The following is a 22,828-nucleotide window of genomic DNA, read 5'->3' as shown; positions in this document are numbered from 1 at the left end:
GGCACTGGGCCATCCCAGGGTACCCTTGCGCCTCCTTGGGCGACCGGAGGTGCACGCCCGACTTAGGGCCGACCTGTGTTCTCGGCGGTGGCAGAGGGACCCTGGCCCTCCGCCCCGGCCCGGTAGGCTTCCTTAAACACTTGTGCGTCCTCATCCGGCTCCGGACCTCATAAGCGCCACCCAAGTGCCCAGCCTGTTGCAATGACCCTGGCCACAAAGGTCCGGGACCTTAAACCAGACTTGTAACACCTAGCAGCGTGGGGAAGCGAGCTGTCCTGGCCACTCGCCTGTTGGTTCCCCACCCTCCAGCCCTGGAATGGTGTTCCCACTCTGCTGGGACCTGCATGGGGTGGACACACCAAGCGTCATCCGGGACAGTTGGCCCCGCTTGACATCGCCCTCCGGTGGCGCAGGGAGCCATCGCAGTTCTGAAGCTCTTAGGGCCTCAGGCACTTTAGGAGCACCTGTTCTCCAGAATCTGGGGTTCCCCAACCTGCACCTCTCCAGAGTTGGGTGAGGATGACTTTGGAGTCAAAATGCCAGGCAACAGGGACATTTCCCAGCTTCCTCCAGTGGGTAGGGACTGGCTGGAGGCTGCAAACTGAGCATCTGTTGAAGATGCCTGGTGGGCACAGCCTTTTTGGGCACTGGACACAGAACCACAGACCATAGCACCACCACCAACTCAGGGGAGGGGCTGCATATGGAGGGGGTCTCCACCCAAGAGTGTAGAGCGTTGCTTGAGTAGGCAGGCATCCTCCCAAAGAGGCCCCAGGTGGCAAACACAAGGTGCTGAGTTTGGGGAGGACAGGGAAGATGCCTCCAAAAGATGTGAGTCTACTGGTAACCCCCAGGTGTCAGCAGGAAGAGCACTGGGGTGTGGCCAGGGACATACCTGAGTACTTGCTGCCTCTGGGAAGGGCCAGGTAGGTGGAAGCAGTGGAAGTCTGAGGGCCCTGGATGGGCATGGGGGCAAAGAGGAGACGAATGCAGCTGGCTGCTCATAGGTTGAGAGGGGAGGAGCAGTGAGAAGCCAGCATCCCTGAACCTCTTCTGCCTCTGCCTGCCCAGTTTGTACTGTGCATGTTTAAGTGAACTTGAAAGCCATTCTTAAGTGAACTTGAAAGACCTCCACCCCTGTTCTGCACTGGGTGGAATATCCAGAAAGACAGCAGACAGATTGCTTTACAATTTAAGTGTCGGCTTTGGAGGGTATACCCCTTCACAGTCTCAGGTGCCCCGCCTGCTCCCTACTGGTTCCCCCCTCTTGTTTCTAGAAGGCTGTAGGAACTACCAGAGTCCCTGATTAAAATGCGTATGACCTCTGGCCTCCTCAGCCAGCTGTCATGGGCACCTAGCCTGTCGGTCGGTTCTCCTTTCTGACCCTGAGTTGCATTGGCCAGGCCTGCATAGTCCCTGCTGGGAGCATTCCTAAAGCCCTGCTCTGTTGGTCTGGTGCTGGGAAGAAGGCCTGGGGCAGGACACCCCTGCTTTGTGCAGTAGCCAGCTGTGCTGACCATGGGCTGCCTAGTTGGGGCTAGAAAGAAGCCTCAGGTGTGTCTACCCAGAGCCGACTGCTCCCTGGGTCTTCAGGCTTTGCCTTCAAGAGGCCTGAGTCCTTAAACACCCTAAAGCCTTCAGCAGGCCCCACTTCCACCTGGGCAGAGCGTAGGAGGTTCTAGCCCTTTTCCTGGCCCACCCAGTGCCGGCCTCACAGGTCAGATGAGGCAGAGTGAGGGTAAAGAGGGGACAGGAGACTGTCTGGAGCTCTCACTGGGGCTGCACTTGGGTGAACCAAAGTTGGCAGGAGGGATGGCAGGCTTGGTGGTGGCAGTGGAGCTGACTTCAATTGGCAGCAGAGGAGGACAGTGGGCTGAAGGCGCCTCCCTGGGGTCCTGGTCTCTGTGCTGCACCATTCACCCTCCAGAGCGGAGGACTCCACCACCACCAGCCCCGTGCCTGCCCCTCTGTCTTGCATGATGACTCACCCTTCCCTAGATCCTGGCTCAAATGGCCCTGCCTCTGACCTCTTCATCAAGACCACCTAGCACCGTCCTCAGATCTCACCGACTGCACTATGTAGCCAGCCTTAGTCTTCTCCAGGAGACGGGAGTCTCACTGAGCCCTCTCCTTGAGCCTTACCCTGCTGACACGGCCACTGGCCTGTCTCAGGGTTGCCAGGCCAGGCAGCTGGTGATCACATGCTTGGGCCTGCCTCTACCTCCTCTTTCTCACTGGCTCACTGGCCCTGGCCAGCTGGTTGGTCTCCTGTAGCATGGCCTAGCTTTGTCAGAACAGGCTCTTCTGATATGGATGAAAGGAGCCTGCTCTGGTGGAGGCTGTGCAGGCCACAGCTGTGCATCAGAGACTACAGATTCCTCTCAAGCTGGCTTCTAGAGGTCAGAGGGGGTGGGTCCTGATGCCTGGGTTAGGCCTCTTTGGGGGCAGGCCTCACACTCGGGCAGTTGTGGAAAGGGAGGGCAGAGGATGAGGCTGTTGAGAAGAGTGATGAGGGAGGGGTCCAATTTCTTAAGCAGCTATCTGATGCAGGGTAGAGTGGGGAGCATCAGCTCACGAGCCCTCCCCTCCCCACCAAGGCGTCTTAGGGTGAGTCCAGCTTCCCCGAGGCTGACCTGGACAGCAGCATGTGATATCTTCCAAGGCAGGGGCTCAAAGGAGTTTTTGTAGCCAGAGAACCCAAACCTCTCTGCAGGTCACAGAACCTTGTTTTGCTCTCTCTGTTCCAGTCAGGAAGTTCTTGAAGGGGAAGTTTGGATCTGCAAGATTGGTTTGGTTCTGTCTGATCATCATTCAGGATCTGGTCTGAAGTTCTCCCCCTGCCCTGTGGAATACCAAGATTATGACAGGGCTTCCCACCAGGAAACATCCCAAAGGCCTAGCTGGGAGCAGAACCTGTCTGAATTCAACTGGAGATGGTGCAGAGAGCTGGCAAAGGCATAGACTGCCTCAGACTGCAGAATCACCTGTAGGGCCTTGGGCACTACCTTCCCTGTGCTCAATGTACACCTCTGTAATATGGGAATAATGATTCTCCCTCCCACTTAGGTATTTAATACTGATTAAGTTGATTTTCATGATGTACCAAGCATAGCACCAAACCCCAGCAGGGACTCTACTAGAGTCAACTACCCTTTCCATCATCACTATCATTATCACTACCATCATCATTATCACTACCATCACCATCATCACCACTACCAAAATTTTCACCCTTATCGCTATCACCATAATCACCATCACCACCACCATTGTTACCCCTATAATCACTGCCATCATCATTATCATCACCAACATTATTATCACTATCATCGTCATCACCACCATCATTACCATTATCATCACCACCATCACCATCACCATAATCACTGCCATCATCATCTTCACCATGATCATCATCATCACCACTGTCCTCATCTCCACCACCATCACCATTACTCACAGCCCCACCGTCTTCACCATCACCGCCATCATTATCACCATTACTACAACCATGACCATCATAACCATCACCACAGTCACCATCCCCTTCCCCATCCCTATCCCCACCATCATCATCGCCATTACCACTACCACCATCATCACCATCACTACAACCACTGCTAGCATCAACCCCACCATCACAACCCCATCATTGTTCTTCCCCGGAGCCCTGTGATGTGGTCAGGGATGGGCAGGAGAAGCCAACTGTGTTCCCACATGCTCTAGAAGTGCAGGATTTCCCCCTGATGGTAGTTGGCCAGGGCAGTGGAGCCCAGGAGTGCTTCCAGAGAGCTGCCCCACGGCCGGGGTGGCTCTCAGCAGGCACAAGAATGTTCACAGGCGGATGCCCAAGAGACCAGCAGCGGCAGACATCTGAGCAAGAGTATTTTGAGGGTGTGGATCCCTTCCCTGAATTATTGCTTTAGTTTCAAAACTAAACTTCTGTTTTGAATGAGCTGGTTGTTTCTTCCTTGAGATAATTCTGTTTTCTGTGACAACATAACTCAGAGCATCCAAAACTGGCTTTGGGTCATGGAGAACTGACAGGTGGCATAAAAAACTTTCTTTACTCCAGGGGGAATTTTGAAATCTCCTCTTGAAGATGTCCCCAGGGTCAGTGCACTGCCCAGATTCCTATTTCCTGGGTTGGAAGCTAACCCTTGACCTCCCAGCATTGGAGAGAGGAGGAATCCCTGTGTTGACCCAGTCTGCTTGACCAGAAACTGATCTTTGCTGCAACAGCCAACAATGGAGGAAAACGTGACATTTCTGGGGAAGACCTCCAGGACAGTGTGAAGTGGCCCGTGGTGGGACAATAGTACAAAGCCTGCAGTTCCTCAGGAGAAGGCCTGACCCAGCCGCTCAGACCTGAGGTCATGGCACCTGGTGGCACTGTCCATGGGCCTTGGCCAGAACCTGTGGGGCTCCTGGTGGGACATGCGCCTGGAGACACCAGGAGCAGGACTCCTGGGGGAGACGCCAGTCCAAGGTCCTGGCACCTGGCTCAGTGCTTGAACATAGCCAGCACTCACGCTTTTCAATACGTGAAAGGAAAGTTCTGGGGAATCGCATTCTCTGCCTGCTCTAGGGAGCCTGAGCACGGATGGAGGCCAAGGGGAAGAGGCAACTGAGCTGAGTTTCACATTCTCACGAAACTCACCCTGGGAGTGAGCTGCACCCACCCAGGTGGCCAGGTTGGGGTTTCAGTTCTCAGCCCTGCTCCTGCCAGTCCTGCAGCTGGCAACACCAGACGCATGGGTCCCTGCAGCAAGGGGCACACCTGGGCATGAAACCCACCTGGGCCCAGGGCCTTCTGAGGCCCTCAGTCTCCATGGTACGTCTCGGGCTTCGGCGGGAGTCTTGTCTGTGGGGCTTTTTGTTTTTTTACTTGATGGTATTAAAGAGCCTCATACTAAAAAGTGGGGCTTTCATTTCCTAAAACCATGGTGATCTTTCACAGTTAAACTAGTTTGTGACCCACTTCTGGGAACAGCTGAGTACAGCCACGCTCCAGCTTTGGAGGGCACTGTCACCTCCTGCTCTCGGACCGTGGCCTCCACTCCCACTTCCAGAGCAGGCGCCTGGCCAGTGTCCAGGAGCCAGGTGGGCAGTGGGCATGGTTGCTAGGAAAGACCCTGTGCTTCTTCCCCCAGGTTGAATGGAAAGCCAGGGAATGGCAGCCCTGCCCAGACGACCCCAGAGGGCTCCCTGCAGACCCTCCTTTCTGTCCACACTCAGGGTCCCCCTACCTGGGGGGGGGGTCCCCTAAGTCCTCCTTCCCTGGGGCTGGCTCTGCACCTGTCTTATCTGTAACCCAGCGGCTGCACGGAGGCCTTGCCAGATCCTGCCGGGTGCTGGCTGCCTTGGAGGCGGCTGCCACTATCAGAGGGATGCTCCTTTGCCTGCTCCCACCAGGGGACCTTGCCACCACACCAGGCTGCTCCGCTGAAGCCAAGTCACCTCCTGCAAGACGCAGACTCAGGGCAGGGAGGGTCCTCAGGGCTGGGGCCCATGGCCAGGACTGGTAGCCCTTTCGCAGGGGCAGGGGCCCTTAAATTAGAGGCTGGTGGTCTTATGCCCAGGCAAGACCTCCCCACTCAGTGCTGCAGCCCCCGGGCCTCAGGCTGCCTGGAGCCCTGCAATGGCTCTTCTCGGTCAGAAAACATGCCTTTCTGCACTGGGGACGGCACAGGCCCCTGGCATCCAGCAGCAGCAGCCTGAGCCCAGGCTTCTGCGCAGGAGGAGTGGCAAGCACTAGGGAGACGTGCTCACACTGTGCCGACTCTGTGTGCACACTCTGCCAGGGACGGCATCGCACCAGCCTCTGCCTGGCAGCTGGAGACGGAAGCACAGGAGCTCTGTGGCCCCTGGGCCTTGCCCCAGACAGACTGGGCACCCACGGGCACAGCCGTATCTCACCTAGTCAGCATGAGGGCCCTGACCCCATCTGGTCCTCCCCCCAAAGAGCAAGGTGTCCTTGGCCGGGGTGTGGGAAGCTGCCTGGGGGAGAACTCCACCCTGGACTCCACCCCCACCCACAGGTCCCAGGGCCACCCAGGCTCTACTCTGGGAGTCCTTCTGACACTTGGGTGGAGCAAGGTACAGAGATGACAGAGGCCCTGCCCTGGGCTGGGCTGCCCACAGCTGCTGGTGTCTGCCCTTCTTCCTGGTGCTCATGTTGAGTGCAGGACTCTGAGGAACCTGAAGACATCAGGTAAGGGCCCTGCTCCCCTGGCCAAGTCGGGAGAATGGACACGTGAATGCTTGTCATCCTGAGGTGCTGCCCCCTGGTCATGGCCTGGTGTGGCGGTCCCCAGGGGAAGGGCAGGGCAGCTGCTTCTCGGGCCCTGTGCTCCTCACCCTTGCAGCAGCTGCGTGGGTTCACCAAGCATCCTGCCTTGAGGTGCCACCACAGGGAACAGGGTCCGGGAGTGCGGCTGTGGGCAGCAGACCCACTCGCCCCCAGCCTTTTCTGCCAATCGCCCTCGATACGTTCAAAGACTGGCCACTGCTGCTGGTTGTGAGGCTGGCCCAGCTGCAGCCACCACCCCAGGTACCACCCCTGTAGCACAGCTGATAGCTGGGGTCCTGGCCTTCACCCTGGACAGGCCTCATTCACAGTGTGAGCAGGGGCAGCAAACAGAAGCCCCAGGGCACCAGAGACAGACTGGCATGGTCACTAGAGGAGACACAGCAGCAGGTGCCACCTGTTGGGTGCCAATAGGGAGTAAGGCTGCCAACCTGACTGGCCACCCAGGACTCAGGGACACGGGAGTCAAGGTGGGGAAGCAGCTGACCGCAGGCCTCGTCGGGAGCAGGCCGGGTTGGGGGCTGAGTCACAGGGTCAGGGCTTCTAGAGTGTTCTCCCTAACCAGGCTGGGAGCACCTTTCAAGCATCGTCGAAGGGGTCTGTCTCTTGGCAATTGAAAACCCAGACAGGGCAGGGGGGCAGAGGGAGAGTCCTCTAGGCCTCAGCCCGGGTTGGGGAGAAGAAAAGGAAGTGAAAGTTTGGGTGGGAAGCACAGAAAACAGATGGGGGTCCGCTCCCAATGGAACAGAGAGCCAGGGGCATGGTGCACCTCGGTAATCCCAGTGGTTTGGGAGGCGGAGGCAGGAGGATCACAAGTTCAAAGCCAGCCTCAGCAGTGACAAGGCGCTAAGCAACTCAGTGAGACCCTGTCTCCAAATAAAATACAAGATGGGGCTGTGGATGTGCCTCAGTGGCCAGTGCCCCTGAGTTCCATCCAAAGAAAAAAGGAATAGAGAATGGCCACCTGGTTAAGAGGGAAGGGACAGGGAATTGTAACCATTAACAGAGCAACCTGCGATGGACGAGGAGCTAACAGAAGGGGCAGCAGTGGACCACAACACACACGGGCGGAGGGCATGGCCTGAGCAGGGCAGGGGTCACACCAAGTGAGTGGCAGCCGCGTCTTCTGCTCGTGCGTGACTTTAACACAGCCAGTGTAGGAGCTGCACTTAAAGTGATCTTTAGGCACCCTGAGAACAGAGATGGTTCTGAGCAGGATGAGTGGAAGCACCTGCGAGGACCAGGCCTGGGAAGCCGGAGGCTTCAGAGCCCCCGGTGCTGGGAGGCCTGGGAAGGGCTGAGTGAGCTGAGTGGCACCTGGGCTCCACAGGTGGCGTGGATGTTCAGGGTGCAGGGTCCTGGGGAGAGGGCGTGACCTCTGCCACCCGCATGTGGAGGAGAGTGCCCCACAGGGGACCAGCCCAGCCAAGTGGACAGGGTGCTCTTCACCCCTCACCAGCTGGGCAGTGGAGCCCCTCCTCCGGAAATGTCCTCGCCCAGCCCCACATTGGCTTGTTAACAGGCAGCGTGCGGCACACAAGGCCAAACCTGAGACCAGCGTGAGTTACAGAAGATGAAGGAAAAGGGAGGCCGAGGACGTCGACAGGGGACGGCGTCCATGGCTGACTACCACAAACACCCTAGAGCCTAACCTCGATCTCTGAACTCCAGCACTCGACCCTCATGACGACCGTGTGGGAGGACCCAGTGGGAGAGGGGGACAGCCAGCCCAGGGGCTGCAGCAGAGCAATTGAACTCCATGCCAGGAACTCCAGCAGGCCTCAGGGGACGCAGAGCGCAGCGTGCCCAGAGGGCCGTGGCCTCTGCCCCCCAGATCTGCCTGTGTGAGTCCCTTCCCTTCCCTATAGGAAAGCCTGACTTATTCCTCCCTTTACTCCTTCTTAGGGGTGAGCACTGGGGACAGAGCCCATGCCGACAAGGACACTCTGCTGAGCAGACCCCAGCCTGCAGAATGTTTTTCTTTCTTTTTTCTTTCTTCCTTCCTTCCCCCTCCTTCTCTCCCTCTCCCCTCCCTCCCTCCCTCCCTCTTTTCTTCCTTCCTTCCTTCCCTCCTTTTCTTTCTACCAGGGATAGAATCCAGGAGCCTTAACTACTGAGCCACATCCCAGCTCGTTTTAATATCTTATTTAGAGGCAGGGTCTCACTGAATTGTTGAGGGCCTCACCAAGTTGCTGAGGCTGGCTTTGAACTCACTATCCTCCTGCCTCAGCCCCCTGAGCTGCTGGGATTACAGGCCTGCACCACTGTGCCTGGGCGCCCAACCGTAGCACATTTTTCTCTTTGTTCTATTTGTTCCCATGACAGTAGAATGCACTTTGACACATCATACATAAGTGGAGTACAACTTCTCATTCTACTGGTTGTAGATGATGTGGAATCACACCGGTCATGTAGTCATGTATGCAGATAGGGTAATCATGTCCGATTCATTCCACTATCCTTCCTACCTCCATAACCCCCTCCCCTCCCTTTACTCCCCTCTGCCTAATCCAAAGTAACTCCATTCTTCCCTAGTGCGCCCCCCACTCCACCCCACATTGTGGGTTAGCATCTGCACATCAGAGACAACATTTGGCCTTTGGGTTTTGGGAATTGGCTTACTTTGCTGAGCATGATATTCTCCAGCTCCATCCATTTACTGGCAAATGCACAATATCATTCTTCTTTAAGGCTGAATAACATTCCATTGTGTATGTATACTACATTTTCTTTATCCATTCTTCTGTTGAAGGACACCTAGGTTTGTTCCTTAGTTTAACTATTCTGAGTTGAGCTGTATTTTTGATGAAGAAAAACCTCATTGGTTTTTTGCAGGACAAAGCAGAAGACAAAATTAGTAAATCCCAAACTATATCTTCAGGAAGTAGCCAAGTAATAAAGAGTGGAAAGAACAAGAAATATGTGTAGGGCACAGGCCCATGGTAGGTTGGTATCAATGAACTGTGGTCAGAAAGGAGGAGTGAGAACAGAGAAAACAATATTGAAAAAAGAAAAAAGAAAAAAAGCTGAGAATTTCCCAAAACTGATTAATGATATTGATTCCCAGGTTCAAGAAGTTCTGCTTTCTCTAAAGACAAGTAAAAACTGCAGCTAAGCACAACACAGATGGCTGAAAACCAAGATAAAAAATTATTTAAGAAAATCAGAAAAAAGACATCGTCTTCAAAGAAGCCACCATAAGGATAAGAGCTGGGTTTCGACAAACCCATGGGGACAGAGGACAGTGGGACAACTGCTAAAGTGCTGGGGTGATAGGACGGCCAGTCTTGAGTTCTATCCTGAGAAGAAATAAAGGCAAATACATTTGTTTTCAGACAAAATCTGAGTGAGGTAATTGCTAACTCAGTTGTGTAGACGAACGGAAATCACCCTTGCCTGGAGTGAGGATGCAAGAGGAGTGGGCAGCCCACAGGGTCAGCGTGGAGAGGACGCGGCAAGAAGACACCCCGCAGAAGAGCGCAGGGCGAGGGGTGGAACTAGGTTCTGCAGGGCCACCCGCGAGGACGCTGTGAGGAGAGAAATCCGAGGAAATGCAGGACATGAAAGATCACCTCAATAAAGAGATGGAGGTTCTGAAAAAAACACCCAAGAAGAAATTCTCAGAATGAAGGAATCGATAAACCAAATTAAAAATTCAACGGAAAGATTCACCAACAGATGGAAGACAGAGTTTCAGGCAAGGAAGACAAAATATATAATCTTGAAAATAAAGTTGACCATGAAGAAAAGATGTCAAGAGACCATGAACCAAACTTCCAAGAATACGGAGGGCCATGCAGCTTCTGGAAGGTGGAGCCAACAGACTCCAGAGCCAAGCACACGAGCTACGACCATCACCAACCAGGAAGAGCAGCACAAAAAGGTGCTACTAACTCTCTAACAGAAGAGCCAGAGAGAGTCAGAGAAATGTTGACCAATCTTTTAGAAAGCAGTAAAGGGAGAATAGAGGAACAAAAGCATACAATATACAAAAAAATACAATATACAAAAAGATGGTGGACTTCACTCACTCACTACTGCCTTAAACGTAAGTGAATCCGCTCTAATTAAAAGGGAGATTGACAGGCCCGATCCCCCAAACCAGGCCCACCCTATGGGTTTCCACAAGATGCACTGAGACATGAAGACAGAAAGGTTGAAAGCGAACAATGAAAGAGGTTTTACGCCAACAAAATAGCAGTGGGAGGCTTACATTAGCATCAGACAAGCAGACTTCAAGGTAAGGAGTAAAAAGGAGAGGTAGAGAAAAGTCCACAGTGTTTGCTCAACATAAACTGTAGGCATCTAATAACGCAGTTCCAAAATACATACAGCAAAACTAACCTAACTAAAAGGAGTAATGTACAGTCCACAGTCACACTGGCAATGTCTAGGCCAAAGGCGAACCTCTGCTGGGCAGGGACCTGGGTGAATGCTTGGACTGCAGGGACTCTGCCCTTCCCTCCACCAGGAGACAGGTTCCTGCAAACTGTGGTCACATTTGTCACTAGGCTGCCCCCAGGGCGTCAGCTGGCTGCCAGTCAAACACTCTATCACCTAGACTGGCAGAAACACGGGGAAGAGATGAAAAACACGTGGTGTTCACAGTACTCTCCTTTTAATGCAATTTAAGCCTCCTACAGCCTCAGAAAAGAAACTCGGGTTTATTTAAAAACAACAGGTGCCTGTGAAATAAATCACAAGGACAATACCCAGCACCTGACATTAGTCCCCCTGCCAAAAGCCAGTGCCCCACGTCTGAAGATGCTGTCATCAGTGCTGTAACACCTTCTGGCTCTTAATATTTCCCGTTAAAAAATATATTCTGAGGCTGTGATGCTGATGGGTGAGCGAGGCCCCCTGAGAGAGCTCTGCTGGGGCTCGAGTCCAGTCTCAGTGTCACGGCTTCCTCCTGCAGCTTCTTGGCCTTTGGGAAGCGAAGAGGAGAGGGGAAGTGAGACCGGCAGCCCCGCCCCGTCAGGCAGCCCCGCCCCGTCAGGCAGCCCCGCCCCGTCAGGCAGCCCCGCCCCGTCAGGCAGCCCCGCCCCGTCAGGCAGCCCCGCCCCGTCAGGCAGCCCCGCCCCGTCAGGCAGCCCCGCCCCGTCAGGCAGCCCCGCCCCGTCAGGCAGCCCCGCCCCGTCAGGCAGCCCCGCCCCGTCAGGCAGCCCCGCCCCGTCAGGCAGCCCCGCCCCGTCAGGCAGCCCCGCCCCGTCAGGCAGCCCCGCCCCGTCAGGCAGCCCCGCCCCGTCAGGCAGCCCCGCCCCGTCAGGCAGCCCCGATGAGCTGGGCTTTGCCTCCACACCATAGTGTAGCCTTCCCCGCCCCCACCGGGGCTCCGGTTCTGTCCCTCTGTGCAAGGACACCAATAGCAAGGGCTACTCATCTTGGTGTCCCCAGCAGGCCCTACCGAGTGTCCTCTAGAATGAGTGGGTGAACAGAGGGCCCCTCTAAAGCTGGTACCCCCAGGCCGCTTGCCGGAGAACTGCTGACTTGCACTGCCCTGGAGGCAGACCCACAGCCACAGCCCCAGAGCAGGCCAGCCTGCAACACCCCCTACCCACCCCCCTCCGTGGTCAGTGACACCCCTGCTCCAACCCAGGCTCCCAGCTCAGCCTGCAGGCCAGAGCAAGGCCCGACAGGAGGAGGTCCTGGCTCACTGCGCAGGGGCAACTGCAGTGCTCCACCTCCCCACCCTGAGGAAGGCCGTCCTGAGTCCTCCCTTTGGCCTCCGTGGGGCACGACTGGACCTGCACCTGCAGCCCTCCCCTCTGCAGCTGCGACACAGTCGTGGGTTTGATGGTCATCCTGGGGGACGTCGTGGGGCCTAGGGAGGCACTGTTGCCTGCTGGCCCCGTGAGTGCGCACTGGCCACTGTGCTCCAGCAGGCCTTCATCTCCCTGTGGACGTGGCCATGGCCTCCTGTGGAGTCTCACCTTTTCTGCATGCCTGCCTGCCATTCAGTCTCCCAAACTGGGCAGCTCTTGACACTCCTCTCCTCCTGGCCGAATCCTGTCCCCAGAGAGACCTTGGCACAGGGGCTGGCCCCCAGCATTGCGTGGTGGTCCCCAGAGAGGCTGAGCCCCAAATCTCACATCTGAGTGCAGCGAGCCTGAGAGGCCTGAGCTGGCCGTGTCCTCCCTGACCTCAGGACTGTTACTCCTTCCACCTGCTCTAGACCGGGACACCACAGCAGGTGCTGAGTCTCAGGATCAATCCTCTACTTTGGCTCTTAAAACCGCACCCCTCTCTGATTTCCACCACTCCTCTTGCTTCTTTCACTTCCGGGGGGGTTTGTTCAGCTCGTCCACTGATTTAAATCTTTTAAAATCTTTGCCACATCTTTGCTCCACCTCCAAGAGCTCTCCCTGGGAGTCGAGCACCTGTTTGGGGAGCAGCTTGCTGTGTTTCGTGGTGCCGTGTCTTCTTTATTGCTGGAGGATTTGGAAAGCTGGATTGTAATTTCTACTTGTCTTCAGTGAGGTCTGCTTCCCAGCTCACTGTCCACCTGGTCTGCAAGGCCTCTCCTTCACATGGGTCACTCACAAGGCCTGCAGCCTCATCCTGGCAGCTGAGAGGACAGGAGGGGTGAGAAAGCTCCTGGCACGTCCCCGACAGGCTGGCCCTCATCTCTTCTCGGGATTCACAAAGGCAGCCCATGGCCACGTCACCTATGATGCCAGGTTGTTCCATTCTCTAGAGAGGAACCCAACAACCTTCCGGAGGCCTGTGGAGCCAGTGGACCAAGTGGTGCCAGTAAATGGGCTGGATCTCACTTGAGCCCAGGCCTCCAGCTCTCAGTCCCACTGTTCCTAGTTTGTGTTCCTGTGTGTTTTGGGTTCTGTGAAACAAATCATCTGGGATCCTGTTGGCATTTGTCTCTGTAGGCCCTTAACACTGCATCTGCAGGTGGCTTTTATTTTGCAAAACCACATGGCCTTGACTGTGTCAGGATTCAGGCTCAGCTGCTAGGCCCAAGGTCCAGCTCCCAGGACTGGAGAGTAGACACTCCTACAGCCTGCTACTCTGTATCCTCAATCAGGCTTTCACTGGGGCCCATGATGGCTGCCCAGCTCCTGCACTCAGGCTTGCATTCTGCCTAGGGGAAGGGAAGTTCCAGGCTCAGGGAGAGTGAACACAGCTGTCTCACCCTGCTGGCCAGAGCAGTGACGTGTGGGAGAAGGAGGGAACGGGCCTTTTGTGAGGTGCCTGTGCCCAGCTAAAGCTGAGGGTTCTCTCAGGGCAGAGGGCAGGGAAGCCTCCTCTCCTGGCACCTGGTCTGACCTGAGGAAGCTGGCAAGGGCCAGCTCTGGGGGCTGCTTCCTTTCAACATTTCCTTCTGTCACCTGTAGATGATGGAGACAGGGCCCACAGATGGCTTTGGGGACAGGGAGCAGGGACTTCCTGTCTGGACAGTGGTAGAGGGGGGCTCAGGACACTGTCAGGCTTGGGTGCCCTGGAGACCAGGCTGGGCCCGTGGTGAGCAAGGTGGGGACAGGCGCCTGGTGCTCGCGGGGAGGCCCGCAGTTTCCTTGGGCCACACAGGCAGAAAAGGGCCTCCGCGTCGCTGTGCCCGCAGGTCACTAGCTCAGCCTGGGCGGCTCCCCGGGCAGCGCTGCATGGGACGAGGTTGAAAGTCAAAGCATCTGGAGGGGCTTGGGGGCAGGTCTGCTCAGGAGGCTCCCAAGAAGCGCCTGGACCCCGTGAGCATCAGGCTTTCCCTTACAGATGCTGGGCACATGGTCACTGGCAAGCCCCCTTGGCTGCAGTGCCCCCCGGCCAGCCCTAGGCCAGAGCCTCCACAGGCACCCCACAGGTGTGTGGAGTGGACAGTTGCCATCCAGGGCTGTGGCTGCTGCTGGCGGACACCTCCTGCTGCACCCTCAGGTCCCAGCACACCCAGGCTCACGGTGCAGTGGGTGACCCAGGGCGATCCTGGAACACCCCCCACATTTCTGAAAGGACACATCATCCCCGCCGTGCTGGGGGCCCGTGCTCAGCAGACCCAGTGTGCACACACTCACAGAGTCCAGGTCCTGGGTGGCGGTCCTCGGCTCCGGCAGTGGCGCTACGCCTCTGGAGCTGCAGCGTGCCCGCACTGGCCGCTCCTGATGCTTCACTAGCTCCTCCAGGCTGGCACCGCCACTGGAACACAGGGCACCACAGAGCTTGGCCTGGGCATGGAGTCCTGGCACTCCCTCCACCCAGACAGCTTCCTTCCTTCTCCAGGCCAGGTGTGGTCCCTGGCTCCCTGTCCCCTCCTGCAGGGACTGTCCCTGCCTGGGCCCCCCCAGCTCCAAAGCCACAGGACAGTCCTCTGTTGCACACCGCCGCACCACGTGAGCACACACAGGAGAGTAGCACGTCTTGTTTTGCTGGATCTTTAAACAGAGCCGTGGGAAGTCCTACCAAGCAGGGGTTTTAAAAAGACCTCTTCCTATCAGCACCGAACGCAGAGCCTTGAGGCTCCCATTCCTGATGGTCAGTACAAGGACTTGGGATGGCAGAAGAGGCCCAGGGTCTGTTGCTAACTGTGGGCCTCCTGTCCCTCAGCCTCAGCCCCTTGCTCTGTGACACCATGCTGTCCCTAAGCTGACCCAAGGGTGCAGCCTGAGGTTCCCACTCTCCCCTCTCCCTGGTTGGCCCCACATGTCCCCATAGCTTCTCTGCTTTCCTGAGCTCCAGATGGTTGCCCAGATGGCCTGTCCCCTGGAGAGAGATGCCTGGCCACCACATAGCCAGACTCAGATCCTACAATTGCTCGGTGGCCTCCCACTGTGGCCTTCTGACCCAGCGGTTCCTTCCTGGGGTCGCTGCTCCTCCGCCTGAATTAGCACCGGCCTCCCAGCCCCACGGCCATCAGTCTCCTGCAGCTGAGGCCCAAGGGTCAGCCCAAGAAGCCAGGGCTGCAGAGTGAGTTAGAGCTGAGGCCTGCAAGGAGTGGGACAAACAGGGTGGCAGCGAGGCAGTAGTCTCCGCAGAGGGCCTGGAGCCTCAGTCCTGGGGCGGCTGGGCTGTGCTGCCTGCAGGAGGTCTCCGGGAGAGGCAGCACGATGGCCCGCTCCCCCCACGCCCCTGGTGGGCTGAGCCACAGCCCCAGCTGAGGAGCAGACAGCCCAGAGGGCCAAGGACAGCTGCTGTCACCCACCTGATCTCACTTGTGTGTGATGTCCTCTCTTTGCTGAGTCTCCTTCTTCCAGATGGACTGGGTGGGGCTTTCCCACTGTCCACCAGATCCATGGCGAATGGGTACTTGGATGCCATCTAGGGAAACGCAACAAGACGCTCTCAGGCACCTGAGAAGACGCTGCTCCTGGCACCTGGCCTGCCGTTCAAAGGGGGTGTTGTTTACCCGTGGTCACCATCCTGGCCTGGGGTGGGCTCCCCCCACCGTGGAGGTGGGTTTGGACAGCTTTTGGAGGTTTCCTGGACGGCCCAGGGTGTGCAGAGAAAGGTGTGGCGCGAGGGACCCAGGGTGGCCCCTGAGCCTGCCGAGGCTGGCCCCCGTCGCCCTGAGATCCTGTCACCTGAGAGAACATGATGCCCGCTGCCCAAAACGGGCCCCAGGCTTCCACACAGAAGCTTGGGCAGAGCCACCTGTGCCCAGGAGGCAAGGCCAGCTGGCTGCCAGCCGAGCACATGGACCCACAGGCCTGCCTGGCTGGGAGGCTGTCCTCACTGCACTGGGGAGCACTGGGCTAGGCCCAAACACACCCACAGCCCCTGCTGTCCACGGGCTTTCAGGGGCAGTCCCCAGTCCAGGGCTGCTTTGCTGGATCAGACCGACTTCTGATTTTACTGGACTTGGGAGATGGCAGGGAAGCAGAATGTGGAGAGGGGCACAGTGACCAGGCAGGGGTGGCCCAGCTAGGGCAGAGACCAACAGGCTGTCTGTAAACCAAGAGACCAGCTGGACTCAGGGAAACGACTCCTGTGTATGGCCACAAAGGTCCACACCGCCACTGGACCACGCTCCCTCTTCCTGACACACCACTCAGACTTCAGGTCACCTGGGCTTTCTCACCCTGCTCTGGTCAGTAGGAAAACGCCCGACTCCCTGTCCACTGCCCTGGCCCACCCCTCCTCCCACACGCCACCCCTGGAAGCTGGCTGGACTCCTGGCGGGCGCCGGCCCCTCCCACTCCCACCAGCAGGCACACTGGGCCACACTGGTTTCCCGAGACTCCACACCTCCAGTCCTGCTCCGCTCCCTGCCGGCCGTCTGTGCCCTCACCTCTGCTTCTCTCGGCTGTAGCCCAACAGGCCCAGCTTCCTCTTGGCTTCTGTAACCTGCGCTGTGCTGGTCCCTGCCCACATCCTGCACTGCAGCCGCCAGCTCACTGCCAGGACCAGGGGACGGTGTCTCTACACAGGGGTCCCAAGCTGCTCCTATAGCGTCAGTGCCGGAGCTGGGGGCTTGGGGGCCTCCATACTCAGGAGTGCAACCTGGACACCAGGGGTGGACACACCAAGGGCGCTGCTCACTGTGGCTTCCAGTGGAGCCTGATGGGGGACCTCTGGGTCTGCGTGTGCAGGAGCGTGTGTGCCTGCAGGCACGAGTGTGTCTGCTGTGGTGTGTCTGTGCGGGTGCCAGGACTGGAGGGCTGTCAGAGCAGTGGGTAGTGAGTGTGAGGATGGGAGGGTGAACTTCCTGCCAGGGGCTCCCCAGCTGCAGTCTGGCAGGACCGACTGAGGTCTGTTCCCCGTCTGAGTGGACCGCCAGAGCCAGGACCTGGTCTGTCTGCATGGAACACCCCAGACGAGCACGGTGTGCACACAGCAGCCTTGGCCTGGGGCTGGGGACCGACACAGGCCCACTGGCTAGGAGTGTCCCCCAGGTGACTCCAACAGACAGATGACAAAGCTCCATTCAGGAGGCTTTTTTTCCTTCTGAAGTCAGAAATTTAATTTTCTAAAATATTAAAAGCATTTGGAAAAAAAAAAGCCCACCCAGGCACATTCCACGAACATGGAAGAATATTCACGAAGTATCCGAGTCTCTGACGAAGACCGAGTGGGGAAGACCTGAGTGGGGAACTCGGGACCAAGGTGCGGGCCTGCCAGTGGCTGCCAAGGCCCCTTTCACACGGGAGTGTGGGGGGCACTGGTGCCGAGGCAGCCACCGTGAAAAACAGAAACGAAGGCTCTGGGCAGAGCCAGGATCCAGGAGCACCTGCCAGCTGCCGGAGGCCCTCCCTGCAGCCACCACCGCAGGCCCCTGCCTGTCACGCCTGTACAGGCCACACACTTGGGACCCCTCAGGGGACGAGCACCACTCCCGCTGACTGCCCAGGATCCGGGGAGCAGCTGCAGGCCATGTGCAGGGTCCTGGCGCCCTCTCGCGTCCTCTGGCCGACGGCAGGAGCAGGCACAAGCTGGGAGGCTGTCTTGGCCCTGCTGTGCAGACCTCGGGTGCGGCCAGCTCCTGGTCACAGGCAGCACGGCCGGGCTTACTCAGGCGGACTCGCCTCATGACCCGACTGCTTTTACTTCGGCATGATGGACTCCTGGATGTTTCCAAAAATACTTGTTCTTAACTTGGAGAGATATTTTCCAGGCCGGGCTTTCTGGTAATCCCAGTAACTTGGGAGGCTGAGGCAAAGGGACTATAAATTCAAGGCCAGCCTTAGTAACTTAGAACCTGTCTCAAAATTTAAAAAATTCAAAAGGACCGGGTGTCAGCTCAGTGGTAGAGCACGTGCCCTGGGTGCAGTCCCCAGCACAACAATGAACTGTTTCACTCCCTCAAGATGTTGGCAGCTGCTGTACAGTGACGGCTGCCCCTCCCTGAGCCCCCACCCCGTCCTGCCGCAGACAGGATGGATGGCCTGAGCGACAGTCTCCTGAGCAGCTGTTTCTGTGTGTGCACGTGTGGCTGTGGGGACCTCCACCCACTCTTCTCTTGGAGTCTCTGATTGTTAAATATCTCCACCTAGTAGATACCAAGACCTTGTCACAAACGTCGTCATCTCTGGACTTGATTATAGTATTCAGGCCATACAAAACTTTTTTCCAGTATCTGGGTGGGCACAATGTCCACATGCTGAGGTTCAGGATTCGTGGGAAAGCCAGTAGTCACAGCCACCTGCCCCAGGCCTGCTGCTTCCCTGCACACTACGCCCCTGACCTGCTGTGCCTCCACCGTCTCACTTGTCTCTGGGCTGCTGCAGCAGGAGATGGAGGCACAGCGCGTGTCCTGGCCCTGCTGTCTGAATCAGTCTACCACTCTTCCCTTCTTCAAGATCAAAGCTGCACACTCAGGCCTGGCCAGGGCCCTGGGAGTGTTGTTCCTCCTCCACTACCAGCCACGCTCTAACAGGATCTGTGCATGTTCTGCAATCGTGTTGGTTGAACTTACAGCCACTTTGGTGGGGTTTTTTGTGGGGGGTATACTGGGGGTTGAACCCAGGGGCACTCTACCTCTAAGCTACGTCCTGCCCCTTTCATTTTTCATTTTGAGACGGGGTCTTGTTAGGTTGCTCAGGATGAGCTGGAACTTGGGATCCTCCTGCCTCAGCCTCCTGAGTCACCAGGATGACAGGTATGTGCCACTACACCTGGCTTACCTTGTCTTCAAGATATCTTCAAGTCGGTAGATAATGGATCTAACTCAACGCTTTTGACGCTATGCTGACAACTCATAGTTTGGATGTAACCATGTCTTTAGTCATATCTACCTACTGACATTTAAGTTATTTTCAATTTTTTTCTATAATCAAGGTCTGAAAGCCTTCTTAAGGGTGTGTCATTGTGTGTGTGTTTCCTAGAAGCAATGTAATATATATCTAAAATTTTAATATGTCAGGAAATAAAGAACATGTTGTCTATCCACAACATTCAGTGTGTGGATGGGCACGAATGCTGAGCAGGACAGACAGCCACACCGTGACAGCGGCAGTGGCCTCAGCACTCTGCCACAATAAAGGAAGATGTGGGGTTTCAGGCTGGGACACCTTTGAGCCCCCAGGAAGATAGTGCTTCACGGGCATCTTGAAGCCAAACGCTGATTCTGCTCCTGAGAAAGATCTCTAGGGTAGGACATGCCTCTAACTTGAAGCCACAGGTTCTGTTTGAAGGGAGGACCCAAAGCATCTTGAACGGCAGGCCACTATGTGGCCACCTCTCCATCTAGAGTGTGAGCAGGCCAGGCTTGGAGTTGGCATGGCTGTCATGGTGTGCCGGGCCAGGTGCAGGCAGCCCGTACCATCAGGCAGGACCCAGGACCCCAACCACAGCAGAGCCCCAAAGGCCCTACTGTGGTCAGTGGTGCTGACCCACTGACATTGCAGCAGGTAAGGGGTGAGCAGAAGTCAACCCAGAGATTCCCAGGGTCATCAGCAGCAGGCCAGATGCTGCAGACAAGCCCTGCCAGCTGCAGCCACAGCCACAGGTGCGTGCAAGGCTCCAGGTCTCCTGGAGGTGAGGCCGGGTCAGCTACAGAGGGGAGGACCCTGAGACCACACCACCTTGACCAGGCGACAGGGGCCAGGCCAACCACCACCAGTGCTGCACCCAGGAAGACACAGGCCACTCCTGAGGTCCTGCCCCCAGTGGAAAACCTGGGGCTCCCTGGGAGAAGTGCCAGGTAAGTCCTGGCCCAGGTGCTTGCACAGTGACTGATCAGCACTACAGGGTCGACAAGGTCACAAAGGACACAGGAAGACTGACCACCGCCCTCTCCTGGAGGTCCCTGGGGGATGTGAGGACAGTGAGCCACGGGACACCTGAGCAGAACAGGGTGACCCGTCGGTGGAGAAGCTGGTGAGACGTGGTCTTTGTCTGGGCCCTGGCGCAGCACCTGCGTGGACATCAGTCCCCAGCCCTGCTCTGAGGTCACACGGGATGTCAACACCAGCTGGGTGAGGAGCGTGCGAGACTCTGCGAGACTCTGGTGAGTCGGAAACCAGTGTGATGTGAAATCAAGATGCCGCCGCGAAGCACTGCAGCTGCTGCTGGGGTGCAGGCAAAGGCCTCGGGGACCTCCCGGGGTGGTGCTGGGCACCACAGAGGCACCTGGCTTCTCGGGATCATGCAACGAACAGCTCTTCAAGAAGTGACAAGAGACCCGGGTGGCCCAGTGGAGCAGCACACCTGCGGTCGGCTCACAACAGAGCACCAGACGAGGCCGGGAGGAGAGGCCGGCTCCCAGCACCCTCCTGTCACCTGCACCTCAAGTGGTTTGGGGATATGGGAACAGGAGCTACACCCACAGCACTTATGCCACCCAGCCTGAGAGCTGGCAACCCCAGGGCCAAGGACAAGATCACTGAGGCCACCGCTTCCCGGCCTCTGAGGCAGAGATGAGAGTAAGGGTCCCAGGAAGACACCTGAAAACACGTGGAACCTGGTGGTGTTTTATTTTCATTTTTCCCCTTTTCCCCTTAACTCCTATCTCCCTTCCCTCTGCAAGCACCTGATCCACTGGACAGATCTTACAAGGCAGCAGCTAAGAGGGTGTCCCAGAGGCCAGGCCAGAGGATGCCCAGCTCCACCCGGCAGTCTCACGCCCCAGCTATGTGGGACCACGTGCAGCCCCACCTGCCGTGCAGGGCTGGCCCAGGCGGAGGTGCCCTGCCCGCCCTGCCCACCACGCTGTGCCTACCATGCTCCTCTGCAGGGGCAGCAGCTGACTGAGCGTCTCCTGCCTCTTCCTCATCACCTGGGCCTGCTCCCTCCACTCCTGCAGGGCTCTCTTTTCTCTGGAGAAAACACGTTGTGGTATCAATGTCACAAGCCACAGGCAGCTTCAAGCAGTGCTCACAAAGAATTCTGCCTTTTTAGCTGCATACAAACAGCCTTCTCTTCCTGTCTGCCTGTCCCCAAGGGGAAGCACAGGGGCCCATGGGCCCTCCAGGAAGGGCCTTGCCTGTGAAGGTTCCAAAGACCACCCACTCACAAGCAGACTTCCCACGAGGTGGCTTTCTCTAGAACCTGAGTGCCTCCAGTCTCCCCGGCCTCGGGCACAGTGCCTACTCCCTGGGGCAGGGCCATGCCCAGGGGCTGTGAGCTCTCTCCAGCAAGGCCATCCGGAGTCTGCAGCTGGGCCTTGGCTCCTTGAGGAGTGCAGACTTCCTGAGTTGTCCCCTGTGGCTGGGGATGGGATGGGCCTCTGAGAGCCCTCGCCGGCCGAGGGCTGATCCACCCTGCAGCCTCCTCTGGAGCCCCAAGGGGCACCTTCCTGTCTGCTGGCAGTTCCTGGTTGGCTCTCCTCCACCTCATGCCCCAGACTGGCCTCTCGTCTCCTCCTGACCCTCTGCCCACCACAGCGGCCCTGCGGCATCAAGCCTGGCTGCACCCTCCCCAGGCCTTCTACCCTCGGGGCGCAGGTCTGCGTGTCTCTTGGCACCTCCTCCTGGGTGACGATAGGCTCTGCCACCTGCCTACATGGACCCTGGACCAGCCCAGTGTGCTGGCAATACCCCCACCTCCTCCCATCTCCTAGCCAAGGGACTCCAGGCAGTGTCTGTGCCTCTCAGTCACACAGTACAGGAGGGACCTGTTTGCCCCCTGGGAAACAAGGGGGTGACCTCCCTCCATGGGTGGCATGATGGAGCCTAACCACATGCTGGCCTCTGGGAGCTGCTCAGCAAGGAGGCCCGCAGGTCTTGGGCTCCAGGCAGGGCATCAAGGGTCTGACCTGCTTCTGCCTTCAAGGTATTTTTTTTTCCTAGAAAAGCCTGAGTTGCTCCTGGAGGACAGCCAGGTGCAGGGGTCTGGGTGCTGGGTGGGACCTGCCAACCGCCGCAGAAGCTGGGCACCCCTTGGCTGCAGACAGAAACGCATCCCTGTGGGCACTTCAGCAGGCTTTGAAGCGGAGGGAGCAGGAACCCAGGGGCAGTGCAGGCACCTGGGCTTGCCTGGGCCAGGTCACCCCAAGGCCCACGGGCACACCAGGGATGGAGTAGCCAGCCTGGGGAGAGGTGGAGAGGCCAGGGAGACAGAAAGTCTGCCCTTTCTCTCCCTGTCTCCCCAAGCACCTGCTGGGCGCCCTCAATGGTGAACCTGAGCACAAGGCAGGGAGCACAGGGGCTGTGGACACAGTCCACGCCAGCCAGTCTCCCGGGTCCTGAAGCAGGGTGCTGCTGGGTGGTCAGCAGCACTGATGGGCAGAGCAGGGCAGAAACTGAGGACAGGGCCTGGTGTTCTGCCAACAGCAAGCCAGCCACCATGCGCCAGGGGCAGGGGACGAGAGTAAACTCATCCATACTGTGTCTAGATGCCCTTCCTCAGAAAAGGATGTTGGGTCAGTGATGGACAGGGGAGGAGGAAGGGACCAAGAAGGAGTAAGGAATTAGGGAGACACCCGAAGGCAGGCAGTGTGGTGAGAAGGCAAGCAGGGGACTGTGCCAAGAATGGCCACAGGGAGCACTGTGCCCACACCTGTGCCAGCCCCATGAGGAGGCAGCGAGGAGCTGTGAATCGAGAGCTAGGCGCTTCAGAGAGCCGCAGCCTGGCCAGGGAGGAGGAAGCAGGCCAGGCCTCCTCGGCTGCCGCCCTCAGTCCTGCGCAGTCCACACACCC

The 22,828-nt window shown here is 57.5% G+C and overlaps 1 protein-coding gene across 1 annotated transcript in view; it reads right to left on the bottom strand.

Moving 5' to 3' along the window:
* Positions 1-11,108: 11,108 nt before the first annotated feature.
* The window catches only part of Lrrc27 (leucine rich repeat containing 27), a 29,230-nt gene continuing 17,510 nt past the window's right edge, over positions 11,109-22,828 (bottom strand). Inside the window, exons 8-11 of the mRNA XM_026410290.2 lie at positions 20,910-21,006; positions 15,456-15,571; positions 14,332-14,452; positions 11,109-11,237 (exon numbers count right to left, since the gene is read on the bottom strand). Coding sequence (XP_026266075.1) covers positions 11,109-11,237; positions 14,332-14,452; positions 15,456-15,571; positions 20,910-21,006 — 463 coding nt within the window. The remainder of the gene's footprint in view (positions 11,238-14,331; positions 14,453-15,455; positions 15,572-20,909; positions 21,007-22,828) is intronic.

Source organism: Urocitellus parryii, chromosome 5 (genome assembly GCF_045843805.1).
Source record: "Urocitellus parryii isolate mUroPar1 chromosome 5, mUroPar1.hap1, whole genome shotgun sequence".
Lineage (NCBI taxonomy): Eukaryota > Metazoa > Chordata > Mammalia > Rodentia > Sciuridae > Urocitellus > Urocitellus parryii.
This window is presented reverse-complemented; position numbering and strand designations above follow the sequence as displayed.